At 36.1% G+C, this 14,108-nt stretch overlaps 1 protein-coding gene across 1 annotated transcript in view; it reads right to left on the bottom strand.

Annotated features, from left to right (window-relative positions):
• MINDY3 (MINDY lysine 48 deubiquitinase 3) overlaps positions 1 to 14,108 on the bottom strand; it is a 55,784-nt gene that overhangs the window by 1,801 nt on the left and 39,875 nt on the right. Inside the window, exons 11-14 of the mRNA XM_037383434.1 lie at positions 8,091 to 8,163; positions 7,161 to 7,233; positions 1,945 to 2,032; positions 449 to 520 (exon numbers count right to left, since the gene is read on the bottom strand). Of these exons, the coding sequence (XP_037239331.1) occupies positions 449 to 520; positions 1,945 to 2,032; positions 7,161 to 7,233; positions 8,091 to 8,163 (306 nt within the window). The remainder of the gene's footprint in view (positions 1 to 448; positions 521 to 1,944; positions 2,033 to 7,160; positions 7,234 to 8,090; positions 8,164 to 14,108) is intronic.

Here is a 14,108-nt window from a genome sequence, read left to right as displayed (position 1 = left end):
CAAGAAAGCTGAAAACGAAACAGGTAATTTTTGTCCCACGTTATGTGGTTCCAAAAAATACTGATTTTTGATGCAAGTCTGGACTACTAAAATATTTCACAGAAAATTCCAAACATCTCAATTTAGGTGTAGGGTTACTTACAGAAGCTGCAGTTTTTCTGTGTTACATCTCCATTGCCTTTTACAGTTCAGAGCCCACTTCTAGGGATAAGCATAAGCGCTCCATTCAAAACGCTTAAGAGATGCAATCTAGCTGACCCAGTATATCAGCTAAAATATAATCAGGAGCACAAAGCAGTTTCCAATCCCAAGGATACAATTTTGGAAGAAAATTACTGAAATAATAGTTTTGTAAAAAGTCTGTTTCAAGTTAAAGTATTTTGCCTGTAACTATAGTCAGTTTTGCACGCAAGTTATGAGGGACAGATTTATGTTTCTTACATCTTACCTTCTCGTTATAATTAGATTGCTTTAGTCCGTTGTAATGGTAAACGGTGAATGACTCTGAAACCCTAGAGTCCTAGTAGAGAGAAGACAGTTAATTTCATGTGACATATATATCGTGCCTTGACAGTCTCTTTACAACTAGAGAGATGCATTTAAACAGGAAGGCTCAAGGAAGTGGTAAAAATGCACAATTTTTTTAGGTAACACCATCTTAAAGACCTCGTTCATTATACCTTTCTCATCAGAAATAAAAAACAAAAGACGTCAGTAAATTAATGGGTAATGCCCCCAAGAGCAACTCATGATTTTCTGTGTTCATCTGGACACTCTGAACTACAACTTCAGCACTGACCATGTAAAAAACTGTCCTATTTTTAAAGTCAGACACCTTACATAGCAGCCATGTTCATGGGTATTTATGACTGTTTGGACGCTATGAAGTTAAGTATTTACTATGGACCAGATTCAATCTCCAGCCCTCCATTTGACAGCTAAAAGCCAAACAGTGCTGCACAACCCTTAACAAAAGGAGTCTTAATGAAGGCATTTAAAAAATATTAGTTTCACATTTCCTTGGTTGTAAAAATTAAGCCGTAATGTTTCAATGACATGTTAAGCTACCAAAGCCTCCAAAGAAGTACTCCTCTCAGCCCTTCTCTTGCCTCCACCAGCCCATCTTCCTGTCCCTGGAGAAAGCCTCTCTCTTCTGCCAGTACAAGCATTGCACTGCCATGGAACAGGCCTCCATAAACCTGCAGAGAGCTCTCACCCAGACCAGTAGCCTCTTCTGGTTTTCCACCTATCTGTACAAAGCATATCCTGGTGGAAGTGGGAGGTAGCATGAGGGCAGGAAAACGTGACCCTGGGCAAAGGGAGAAGAGCACAGCAGTGCTAACACATGCTTCTCAGTGGTGGTGCTATCTTAATGAGTATCTGGAACAGATCGAGAGTTTGAAAATGATTTTCCATTACCCTGACAGATAGTGACTTCCATATACGCTAAACCTAACTCTACCATGACTTTTTGTTAAATTGTCGAAAATTTTACATTATTAGAGATATACATAAAAATAGTTTTAGATATGTTTGTAAGCTTTTCCCGTTGGCTAGCAATTACAGCAGACATTTGTAATATTGATAAAAACAGTATGGTCATTTATTCTCAGAAAAAACACACTCAGATGAACTTTCTGAGCAGGGAACCAGTTCAGTTTCATATGCAAAACAATTATATATTTCCTGAAGTTAACTTTAGAACTACAATGTTGCTACAATGGAGTTTCCTTCCCACGTAAAGCTGACAAGATTACGGACACCTTACGCAAAACGAAGTCTACAGTTTGTTGTGTAATACAAGAAGTTATTGGCTGGTCAGCTGTTTCAAATGAATGCAGTACTTCTTATTAAAAATAACTCTATATTGTTGGAAGTGTTTAATGAATCTCAGAGACAAGAAGAATAGACGATGCTCTGCAGCACTAAAACCATATTAATTACCGGCTCAGGGAAAAATTCTTGCAGAAAGGGACCCAGTAATATGATGCCCAGTCCTTCTGGGTCTAATTTGGTCTTCATGAGGTTTACACTACGACAAAAACATTGAATATAAAAGTATGAGTAAAACATTTCTATTCTTGCATGACTAAGTAACGCAGTGCTACCACAGTACTGTCTGCCAAGTATAGCAATACTATCCTATTTTTAATCGTGACAAATGCACCAGAATGGCATGCAAGTTGCCAAAACACAGTTATTTTAAAATAAGAGTAATCTGTTATTTTAAATTAAATAAGTGATAATTCTGAAGGACTGCCATATTTGGTAAAATAATTTGAAACCCATATAATTTAAAACCAGGTTGACAGTCCAAAAGGCATTTTGCTGTTTGGTAAGCATTCTTGAACTAGATACATAAAACAGTCATCTTTTAAATACAGCTCCATAACTGCCAAACAACCTGTTTTCAAATGGAGACTTGAAAAGCCTCCAAGATTTTCTACATAGATTGTACACTGAAATAAAATTAAGTTTAGCAGATACACTTCTTATTTACATCACGTCCCTGATATCAAGGAAGCCAAAACCAATACATAATGAAAATATTAACAATACCAATCGGAAAGTCTTACTGCATGTACATGGTATAATTTCAGGTCTACAAATGAATGTTGATTCTAATTTTTTTTTTTTTTTCTATTTAAGCAATATATTTCTACAGGCATCAGACTGTTTACACATTTATTTGCATCTACCTATCCTTTTTCCTAAGTTACAAGTTGTGCCGTATACAAGAAAGTCCCCATTGGGTCAAACCAACAGAGCACCTTGCTCAGTATCCTGTTTCTGACACTGGTCAATAGCGGATGCTTATGATAAGGTACAACAGGGCAAACATACAGTGATACCCTTAGTTTACCCTCCCTACTTCCAGCAGTCTGCTACCCAAAGACATCTTTAGTGAGAGGCAGTATCTAAAACACAAAGATAAATATATTTTCTTTCCATGAATGCAACTAATTTGCTTTGAACCCTTATACACTTGTGGCATTTAACAAACTCCACTCACAAAATTCAAACTGAACTATGGGTTCTGGGAATAAGTATCTCCTGTTTTGAACCTGTAACCTGATAATTCAGTTTGATGACACCTCATTTTTGTATTGTGAGAGGCAATTAATCATTCCCTATTTATTATGAAACTCTTGTTTTTAGAAACCTCTCTTACATGCCAATGGTGGTCTCTCTTGCCAAGGCTGAATGGTCCTAATCTCGTTCTTCCTTGTACTAATGCCATTCTGTACCTTCGCTTAGCCTTGTTGGCTTCCCCGTATCTTGCTGCAATGTTCTTTTGTAAGATGGAGCGAAACATCATGCATTCATACAAGGGCATAATTCCTAGAAATCTCACTCCATACGTCTATCACTGAATATCCATTTAAATCTAAGACATGTTTCCTGAATGGTAATATTTAGTTCACAGCCCAACAATGTATATATATATCAGGATTGTTTTAATTCCCGTGCAGTTAATCTACGGTTACTGTATTGAGACTTCTCTGTTACCCTATCTTCCAGTAACTTCTGCTGCTGTTCCATACCACTTTTATATCTTGAATACTTTTGTATCAGCAGCAAACTATCATATTAATCCCTACCTTCAAATCCTCACTGGTGCCGTGCCAAACTTCACAGACCTAATACAAATTCCTGTAAAACTCCTCTAATGATCTTCCTCCATTAAGATAAAAATGCCATTTTTACCCTTTGCTCCATTATTTATCTACAAGAAAACCTTCCTTCTTATCTCGTGTTTACACGTGAAACATTTACATGTGAATTTTCCCCAGAATGGTCTTCAAATCCTTTTCTAAGTACCGCTGTTCATTTGTCACCTTCTCATTCTGGTACTGTGGCACCAGAATGGTTTACAGTGTTATGTAACCTGAAGTAGTTCAGCAATTTCTTTCTGATGTTTCTTCAGAATTTTGGTGGGTTTACTTATCTGGACGCTTCAGACTCTTAAGTTACTCTGACCATCCATAAAAAGGCTAAAGTGTGGAAACCTCCCAGCAACGTTCCCTAGTGAAGGTGAGAACGACTCCCTGGTGTCTTCCCCAGTGAATACGAAGAAGAATTCACTACACTTTTCTTACTGACTTGGAAAACGTTTTAATATTGTGGATCACCTATCAGAACTACAGACTTCTTGCAAGTCTCCTCATTCTGAGCGGCTTAAAGAAATAAAGAAATACTATCAGCTTTCATTTTATAACTTTGCAAATTAGTCTTCAGTAGATTTTAACTTTTTCTTATTTTGTATTTACCGTTTGTGTTCCATAAATGTAGACTCTTCTCTGTTTTTTTCATGTAGGCACTACATTTTCCTTTCAGAAGACACACTCTTAGCTTCCCATAGCTGCCTCTTTTACCATTTACACCTTGAAACACCTAGGTCTCTTTTGTCGGAGGCTGTGAGCAGAAGGTGTCTTTCTAAGGTCTTTTTGATTATTGTTGCATGCAAGCATTTTATCAAAGGACAAATCAAAGTGGCTACCACTTACGTGTCTTCATTTTTAAGTAGCTTCCTTTCTTGGTCCTAACATTGTACTAGCAGTAAATTATTTGGCTTCCTTTTGTTTCTGCCTCAATACACACAGAATACGATATGCAATTCTTAAGAGTGAATCTGTTAAGGCCATTGGAAGAATAATTTTAAAATTCATAAACCTGAATGTGATATCCTATAAACTATGTTAATTTAATATTCAAGAAAATAATTCACTACTCAAGGGAAACTACAACTGAGGATTTGTAAGATACTGGACTTCAATCCTGCTATTCCTCATTCTTACTGCTCTTAAAGTACAAAATATAAGGTAACTCAGTAGCTGTCTGAAACCTGCTCAAATTCTTGAAATGCTGTAACAGAGCTGTAAAAAACCACTGTGTTTGTAAACAGAACCAAGGCAGAAAGTAAAGATAATTTTGAAAATGCACTTAAAAGTATGTAATAAAATTAAAGCAAGCTATATACTAAGTAATGAAATACAAGAACTGTTTAAAAATGCAGAGCCATACAAAATTTTTCAGTATGGACAGTGTACAAAATTAAATCAATTAAGCTGGAGGGGAGATTTAATAAAATTTGATTCCCGTGTGTTTCAGCTGAGGCTTTTTCATTCAGCAAATAGCTAATGCCATTCCACGTTACTGATACTACAGCAGAGCTACCAAAACAAGTGTATGTATGTGCTTCAGGCACTTCCATATGAAGTCTAGCATCTTAACTGAAGAGATTATGAATGTTGGGGTGATGACACTGATGGCCTTTGTACCATTATGGCTGAGCACTGCGTGGGAAAAAAGGCCTTCAGCACTGGTCAAACAGACAGATAGGATAAAATGTTTTAAACAAAGCTACACTTAGATTGACAGATGTACTCAAATTGATGCCCTGAAGAGTATTGGATGGTTTTTAGAAACAGAGCAGAGAGAGCTGGGTTCTCAGATGTATTTACTAAAAGACTAGGAAAATTTCTGAAAAATCACATGCGATGGCATTCAGTACTGGAATGGCTAACCCACCTAATTCACATCTGCTCTACAGAGTTTTCCCCTCTATAATTCTTAAACTTTGAGCAGGTCTGGCCGTTATTCATCTTGAAATTCTGAGAAGCTTAAAGCCTTGGATTAGATTATCACAAAGCATTTCCATTCAGTTCTTGAACTAAAAAATGTAAATAGTACACTTGGAAGTAATGCCTTTAGTTTTACTTAAAAACAACCAACCAACCAGAGAAGTCTATATGGAATTTGAAATGCATTATTTATACTTGTGTTCCACATTAAATAGACAGGACATCCAGCAGCATAACAGAGTAGGTCCTCAAGACAGTAATGTTAGACAAAATTTTTATTTAAGAGATGATTCAAGACTAAATATTCCATGGTCTCATCATGGCTTTTCAATATAGCAGACCTTCTGACTAGCTCTTCCTATGTCAATTTTTATTCAGTGTGCTGTGCACAATAAAATAGGCCCGGGCTATGCCACAAACACCCTGAAGGCCAAACAGCCAAATGGAAGAACTGCTGAATGCAGAAAGAGGATTTTTGCAGATTTATTGAGGCAGCAGAACAAAAAGACCAAAAGAAAGCTTCTCAGACCCATTAAACTAAGGCTTTTTTCTTTCCCTCCCTTTAAAACATCTTTTGCAAATTTCACCACTTACTGACACAATATGAATGCTAGCTTTTTTGTCTTGTATTTTCTTTTGTTTTAGTTTCCCGGGAGTCTTTTGATTTCAATTTTCACTCCTACTCTCCACAAAGAACAGCTCAGTGAACTCTGTTGTACCTTGCAACATTTGAAAGGACAGAAAATAGCATCAATCGAATTTCAGATGGCTGTGGTAAGTAAACTTGCAGTTTCCACAGCCAGTCTACAGGAACAACCAATTTAGATCCTAAGAAACTAGACTGTATGTTTACAAACCATCTTTTGGAGATGTAAAAAAGTTCAAGCACATAGCTCTCCTTTCTGGGTTAAGCATTTATTGGCAAAACATGGTAAGTTTTGACACCAAAGGTGCCATTGAATATTGGTCCTGTCTGTCCACATAAGATCTAACATAAATTACTTTTTCATTTGTTTTTACTAATTTTTTAATTTGTAATTAAAAATAAGTAATTAAAAATAAGTATTTAAAATAGAGTTTTAACGCTAACCCTAGGAATTAAGGTGTCATTTCTGGAAACAAGCGACAATTATAAACACTACTGAGTGTTGGTGGAAACAAAAATGTAACCGAAGCAGTTTCAGTTTCTAATTCTGTAGATACATCCAGTGGTGATTCAATGCTAATCTGTTTCTACCTTGATTGTTTGGCTTTTTTGTCACAGAGTTTCACCCTCATTAACATATAGAAATATATTCAGACTATCTCCTCAATATATAGTAATGCAGTAGGTCTCAGGGTTTTTTTGGCTTCTAGTTATCACTACCAAAGTTAGAGACATTTTAATTTCAATTCCTCACATTTAAAGCTGACTTTAAACACTTCAAAATATATGCCCAGAATGAAAGCTAGAAAAAAATCCAGAAAAAACCCTAAATTAAAATATGTCGTTAATTGAATCCAGAAACCCCCTAAATTATAATTAATATGTGGTTAACTGATACTTCTGTAGTATCTCAATTTTGTTATACTTACTATTCAGGATCTGAAACAAGGTCCAGAGCCTTCATTACATCTTCTAGCAGAGTGTCAGGTATAAAACCATTATCTGAAGAAGTAGCAAAGCTTCATATTAGGAAAAGAAACAAAATGCTTTACAGGAGTATAAATTCTACTAAAAAATACAAATACTGCATAGCTTTATCTCTAAAATTTTCAAACAAATGTTGGAGTTCTAGAAGGAACATAGTTCTCTCCCACTTAATGAGGGCTGCAATACAGAAACTACACATTTATCATTCATACACATAGAAGCTTAATACTTGCTAAGAATTCAGTCTCTTTATAGCAATCTCCATCTCCACTACATACGTTGGGATAATAACTGTACATTTTTCTACTTTTGATTAATTAAATAGTACCTGAACATTAGACATCCTCTGTTTTCCAAAACATAAGAAAATATCCTGTGTATGCCACATATATTCAAGAACAAAATTTCATGAAGATTGCAATCATAGTGGATCAGTTACTTTATGAAAATGTAATATAACAGAAATCAAATATACATTTAAGCTTTATGTTAATTAAAAATAACATTAGAAGGTTATAAAGCTTATGCTCCAAGAACTGTACTTCCTAGTGCACAATGTTGTACTTCCTTTAGTACAGAATTCTCAGAAAATTTCTTCATGTCACTTGTAGATTGACTACTGGATTGAAAATTTCTTAAGTACTAAGTATTTCATTCTTCTCTTATTCAGCTAAGGTATAAACAGCATATTACCCCAGCATGAAATGTGAAATGGATTTAAAAGTACAGTATTTAGAACAAATTTTAGAAAATGATGGTCCTATTTTTTAAGAGATGCCCTACACAATGCAGTATTCATTATTATTTTGAATTTGTCTCTACTGAATGTTTCAATTAAAAAAAAATATTTCAGCAAGAAGTACAGCCCTTACCCTCAGGGTCATATGTCTGGAAAACCCTTCTAGCTTGTTCTGAAGGTGCTTCAGGAGCAACAAGGGCCATATCCTTGGGGTAGGTGGGATGGGGAGAAAAGAAAAAAAAGAACACTTTCAGAATATTCTTAATTCAGATACAGATTACTATGGAAATGTTTAGCCATACTACATAAGGTTGGACCTTAAATTAATGAAAATTTAAATACAACAGAAGAAAAATCACTGTAATTTGGTAATATTGCTGATGGTGATGTAAAACAATCAAGAAATATGTTAAAAGATTATTCCACAGACTTCTAGATACATTTTACATTGAGTCTTTTCATTAAGATGTTGTGGCACAGAAGTTAATTGGAGACTACAGGTATTATGTGGAGATTTAGATTTATAGCATCATTCTTTAATAAACACACATACATGTACCAGTGAAATGTTGTTATTGTAATGCTTTTATATGTCTGTGACTTCTTTAACCTCAAATACAATCATGATCCCCAAAACATATATGGAGGCACATGTCTATCTCCTGTTGTAAAACCAGCAAAAAGCATAGCCCTCTGGTTTTAAGTCAAAAAAGTCACTATGAAAAAAGTGAACCTGATAAAGTTATTAATGAGAAATACAAGGTGGCATAAAGGGTAAGAAATGCAGACACCTTTTAGTTTAAAAAGATACAAAGACTTACTGTTCAAACAGAACATGAAACTCCAAAATAGAGCTCCAAAAACTGCTCATTAGGAGTACTTAAAATCCTACATCTCCTCTTGCAAATTTGCAAACATCTCTGTGGTGTTTCTCACATAGAAAGTAAAATGGAAAACTTGCTCGGAGGGAAACACTGCATTTGGTGATATTCCCTTCATAGTTGTTCTTGCTATCAAAGTGAAAAGCTAATGTTACCTTCTATGCTATGAAAAGTAAACACAAAATCCCAGAAATAGCAGCATTGACATTACTCTGAATAACATTAAACCTTGGGAAACTTTCTTGTTTTCATGTTATATTAAGTAAATTGATTTGTTACAAATCAAAAAGTTACCTTAAACTTAACTTAAACTTAAAATTTATAATTAAAAAATTATATTTTTATTTCCAGTTCAGCTCAACTTTGCTTTCTGAAGATGACAGATTTTTCTTGTAAGAGAAAAATCACAACATCCTCTCATTACAACTGTATGTGCTAACAGTGAACTTTGGTCTAAACTGGCAAGTCTGTAGTACTTTATTTTAAGGAGGGCACAGAAAAGAAATCAGAAAATGTAGAACTGAAATATGCATAATGATCTACTATTCTTTTAACACATTAAGAGAACTGCTTCAGGGAAAGAACAGAAGCAAATCATATATTTGACCAGAATTCCACTCTTACTCTGTTTCTCCTAATATCTAACTCCAAATCAGCCAAGAATTTTAAGTATACACCTAATGGCATCCAGCATATACTTAAAAACTTTTCTGAATTTAAGCCAGCTGCCTAGGACACGCCAATAGGGATAACATGGAACACAATATACACCTAAAAATAACAGGCAACAGTTTTACTTTGAACAGATGAATGACGCAGCTATTATGGGTTACAGAGCTCTCCTCATTTCCATGTACAGGAGAGACAAAAATTTGGTATTACACAGGACTATAGAGGAGACACCTGTGAGGTCTTCCGAAGCTCTAGATTGCCAGCCTGTTATATACTTGCACTCCTAAGGGTTACTCCATTGCCACTTGAGCACAATGCAAACATCTACATTATGAAGCGATGCTGTGCATGGAGGGAAAGAGCAGGGTTCAACTTGCTGTGGTGTATTAAGGAGTATCCACATCACATCCTTCCTGGCAATGAAGTTTGTGCCAAACATCGATCCTAGATGCACACCATGCAAGAGCAGAGGCAGTTGCTGGAAGCCCTTGCATCCACACTGCAGGTAGGACACTTAATTGCATACAGCAGGATTCCAAGTCTAGGTGCAACGCCAATTTGCACCAAAAAGAAGCTCTTTAACATGCTAAATTACTAATATAGGTGGATCTAGTGAATAATGTCTGCTAGAATTCTCTCAGTTCCTCAGATGTGATAGACTTAGGAGGACTAAATCACTTCTGGCTCCAGCCTACTGCCTCTCTTGCAGCACAGGTGCTACCTTTCACTGTGACTGGACTGCAGAGCCCATCTTCAGGTCACAAGCAGGCTTGCCTGCAGGTAAACAAATGCCTGTATTATGTGACTTCTCCGATCATCCTGTACCCGACAGCTTCAAGTGAGAAAGCATACAGAATTCCCTTTGTCTTTCTAGTCTCTCCTAGTGAGAAGAACTTGTAAATTGCTTGCTTAATATACTGGAAATATAACCCCTGGATTTTTTAATTAATTCAGCACCATTAAAATGCAACCTTAAGGATCCATAAATATGACTAATTTGGAAAAACCTCACTATTTAATGAAAAATATTCCTGTGATTTTAGAAGTTAATAACTTGAATACTTATAGAAAATCAATACTTTAACAATGTATCTTTATGTTTACGTGTTCTAAACTTTGTTTAAAAGTACTTGCAGATAAAGACTACACTGCTTTAATGACATCTACAGCTCAACACATTTAGTTTCATGATGCCAAACAATGTATGAAGTTGTGCAGTTATTGATTATATACTCTTACAACACAAAAGGGTCATACATACACTGTAAAATTTGATGGTATGTGACCAACGCTTAAATAATTTGGAATACTCCAGAATTGTAAAAGTTTCATTTGGAGGGGGTCAGTATTACAAAACATACTAGAGTAAGAGTAGATTTCATTATCGATGAATTACAGTAAACTACTGCAAGCAGTTCTCAGTTTAAAATCAACGATGCCAGAGCATATAAAGCTTATTAACAGCAAAATGATCAGTGATTTCAATATTCAGGATTTACCTCTAAAAAGGGGATATTTTTATGGTAGGTTCTTATTAACAAATTGGCAGCTCACGGAGCCAGTGTAACAAGGAAGAACTCTAAAAAATTCTACAGTATGGAAGGATATAACCGAAGTAACTTCCTGTCGCACAGACATATTATTTCAAATGCAAGCTACATAGTTGTACTTTGGTTTACAAATATGCAGTTCTTTTCATAAAATCTTAACAAAATCCAAGAATAAAGACTATTGTTTGTATTGTCCTCCCTCCCTGAAAAACTGTCTTGTCAATGTAGTACTTTCCATAGTTTCATGTGACGCAAAACAGGTTTTTTAAAGTAAGTCTCCTGTAACTACTAACAAATACTTTTTTTGATAGTCCAATTGCAAACAGTTTAATTTTCCAGGTCCTTAGTTATTTCAGTGCATGTTTACATGGGAAGAACTTAAAGAATAAGTCACTGAATGCATTACCCAATATTGAAAATTCTCCATGTCTTTCAACTGAAATGTTAAATATGGTAAAGCCTCCCAATAATTACATATTAATGCTTTTTATTCATTAAATGTGATTTACTGATGCTCTAAGCAGGTCATTTCAGGAAGAAACTTTAAAAAGTTATCTGCCTTGCAGAAGTGACCAAAAAAGCCACCCCTCTTATCTTCAAAATAATTCAAAGTTTTCACTATGACTGTTGTCCTATAAATAGTTAAACATTCAAGATTTTAATCAGGTATCTGTAAATCACATGTATCCTCTAGCTTTGCATGTCATTCATTTCCAGTACCCAGAAAACTTTAAAAGTTCACCTAGTCCATATATTTGTACCTAGGGGGAAAAAAAGCAACATACCTCCTTCACACAGCAAAGCTGAAAGTGTGACAAAGATCTAACAAAAACGTACTTCAGCTGCCCAAGCTGGTATTTTATTATATGTGCCAAAACATATCCTGCACTGCAGCCTCATGAATTGCATTTTGATGTATCCCATACACTGAAAGTTCCATATAAGGGAATCTCATCAACAGTTAATTATAATAATTATTTCCAATACTAAGTACAACATGTCCCAAAAACGTTTCACTTGTTGGCTCTTGTGATACACAAACAAGTCATTTTATATTACTTTGAAAAGTTATTCTCATCAGTAATACCAGTTATTTTAAGATCCCATGTTTATCCTCAGAAGCAAAAAATACACTTCATAAGTTTTAATGAAAACATTCCAGAAGTTTTCATTCTACAAATCAAAAGCAGAACATAATGGCTAAGCCCCACTGAAATTCTGGCTATGAATTTTAACAAAGATCCTGCCCTGAAAGACCTGTTGCCCTTGAAAAAGAAACCTGTTCACATATGGACTGCTTTACAGTTCTACACTACCGCCATTGAGAGATATGTTTAACAATTACGTACTGTAGTACTAACTTCTTAGAAATTTGCCTAAAGATAATACAGAAACACTGATAATTTATCAACTATTTCAATTGCTAGAATTTAATCAGATCTGCAAGAACGATGATTATTTAATCGAGACTTGCATTACAGAGAAAAGTGTGTATTTTGCAAACCTATAATCAGTGGCTTTCAAGCCTGCGACTTTTCCAAAACGGTTTCCTAAGAAAATAACATTGATGGGATCTCTGAAACTGATTCCCACGTCTCCAGCTGACTGCTGAATCCATTGCTCAATTTCAGCTTTATTCAGAGGGAACAGAGTCTTACAACTGGTTGTTGAAACTGGAAATCCCACAGGGAGGAAACGTACAGGTGTGTGTGCCCACCGAGAGGGAAGGCAGAACCCTGCCATGAATCGCTGTGCTCAGCAATAGGCAGACGACCACTCAGCTGCTGGCACAAGCCCAGACCCATGACTGCATGCCTAGCTGGTGTTGGATGGACCATTGCTGGAGACACGCGGTGGGTTACCACTGCAGGTATTGGTGTGTGGGGCAGAGGGTGAAAGAGAGCTGCAAGACAGGGATGGAAAGGGAAAGAGTATAAAAGCAGTTAAGAAAAGGTGTAGGAGACAAGCTGCTGGAAGACAGGCTTTCAGATGGTCTGCTCTCACAGAACACGCTTTGACTTGCAAGCGCTTCCATATGTAGTTTTAAATTAACATAACAAAGTAGTTGCACTCTTCACTAACCACCCAAGAGAGCAACATCAGATTTCTTTAAAGAACATTATTTTATTGAAGTCCACATCAGGGGCTTCAGAGCTGGCAAAACATTTGGTGAAGGTACAGACAGTTCTGACAGGTGTTAGGGAAAGAGGTGGCAGAAAGAGACCAAACCAGAAATCCAAAAATCACTTGATAAAAGCACAGGTCCAATAAAGAATAGAATAATAGACTGACTTAGTATAGACTTTTGTTTATCTCTTCACTCAACTGAAGTCGACATTTGAAAGGAACTGCAGTTGATGTAGAAGGAACAGATTGCTGGGCAAACTAAGATGAAATTTTGCTCTACCTAGGACGGTGGAAAAGAGTCTATTACACATTCCTATCATTTATGCTGGAAAGGAACAGAAATCCTCATCCAGTGACAGCCATCCACAATACAGTGTTGTGAAGATTTTTTGAGTCTGGAGGGATCATGTAGTTCGATCACTGTTCCTGGCCCAGATGTAATGGCAGGGACTCTGGTCAACTTACAGAGGCCCTGGTAACAAAACTGCCCCAGTCACGTCAAAACCACTGGGGTCCTGTTCTGTTTTACTCTGGTAAGTAAAGATTACTCAAGGGGTAAGTTAAACTGGTTGAAATACAACATCTGCTTCTTCAACCACACGTGCCAGCAGAAACACAACTAAGAAAGAAGTCTCAGTTTTTATCAGTATGGGAAGTAAAAAGATAAACTCAGATCAAGCCTAACACCGTGAGACTACCCAAGTGACACTTGATGCATGGTGGAGAGGTGCAAGAATGTCATTCACTTAATCTCCCTATAGAGTTGGTTCACAAATAAATTTTATTTTAAATGTCAGGAAGGTTCTTTTAGAGATTAACTTTTGAAAGAAAAAAGACACTTCATCCAATCCTACTGATGTACTATATAACTGTATCATCATTTGGATGCAGGAGTCTTCCACACATGACCAGAATGCATTT

This window comes from Falco rusticolus, chromosome 4 (genome assembly GCF_015220075.1).
Source record: "Falco rusticolus isolate bFalRus1 chromosome 4, bFalRus1.pri, whole genome shotgun sequence".
NCBI lineage: Eukaryota > Metazoa > Chordata > Aves > Falconiformes > Falconidae > Falco > Falco rusticolus.
The sequence above is the reverse complement of the archived record's forward strand: the minus strand, read 5'-3'. Positions and strand labels throughout refer to the sequence as shown.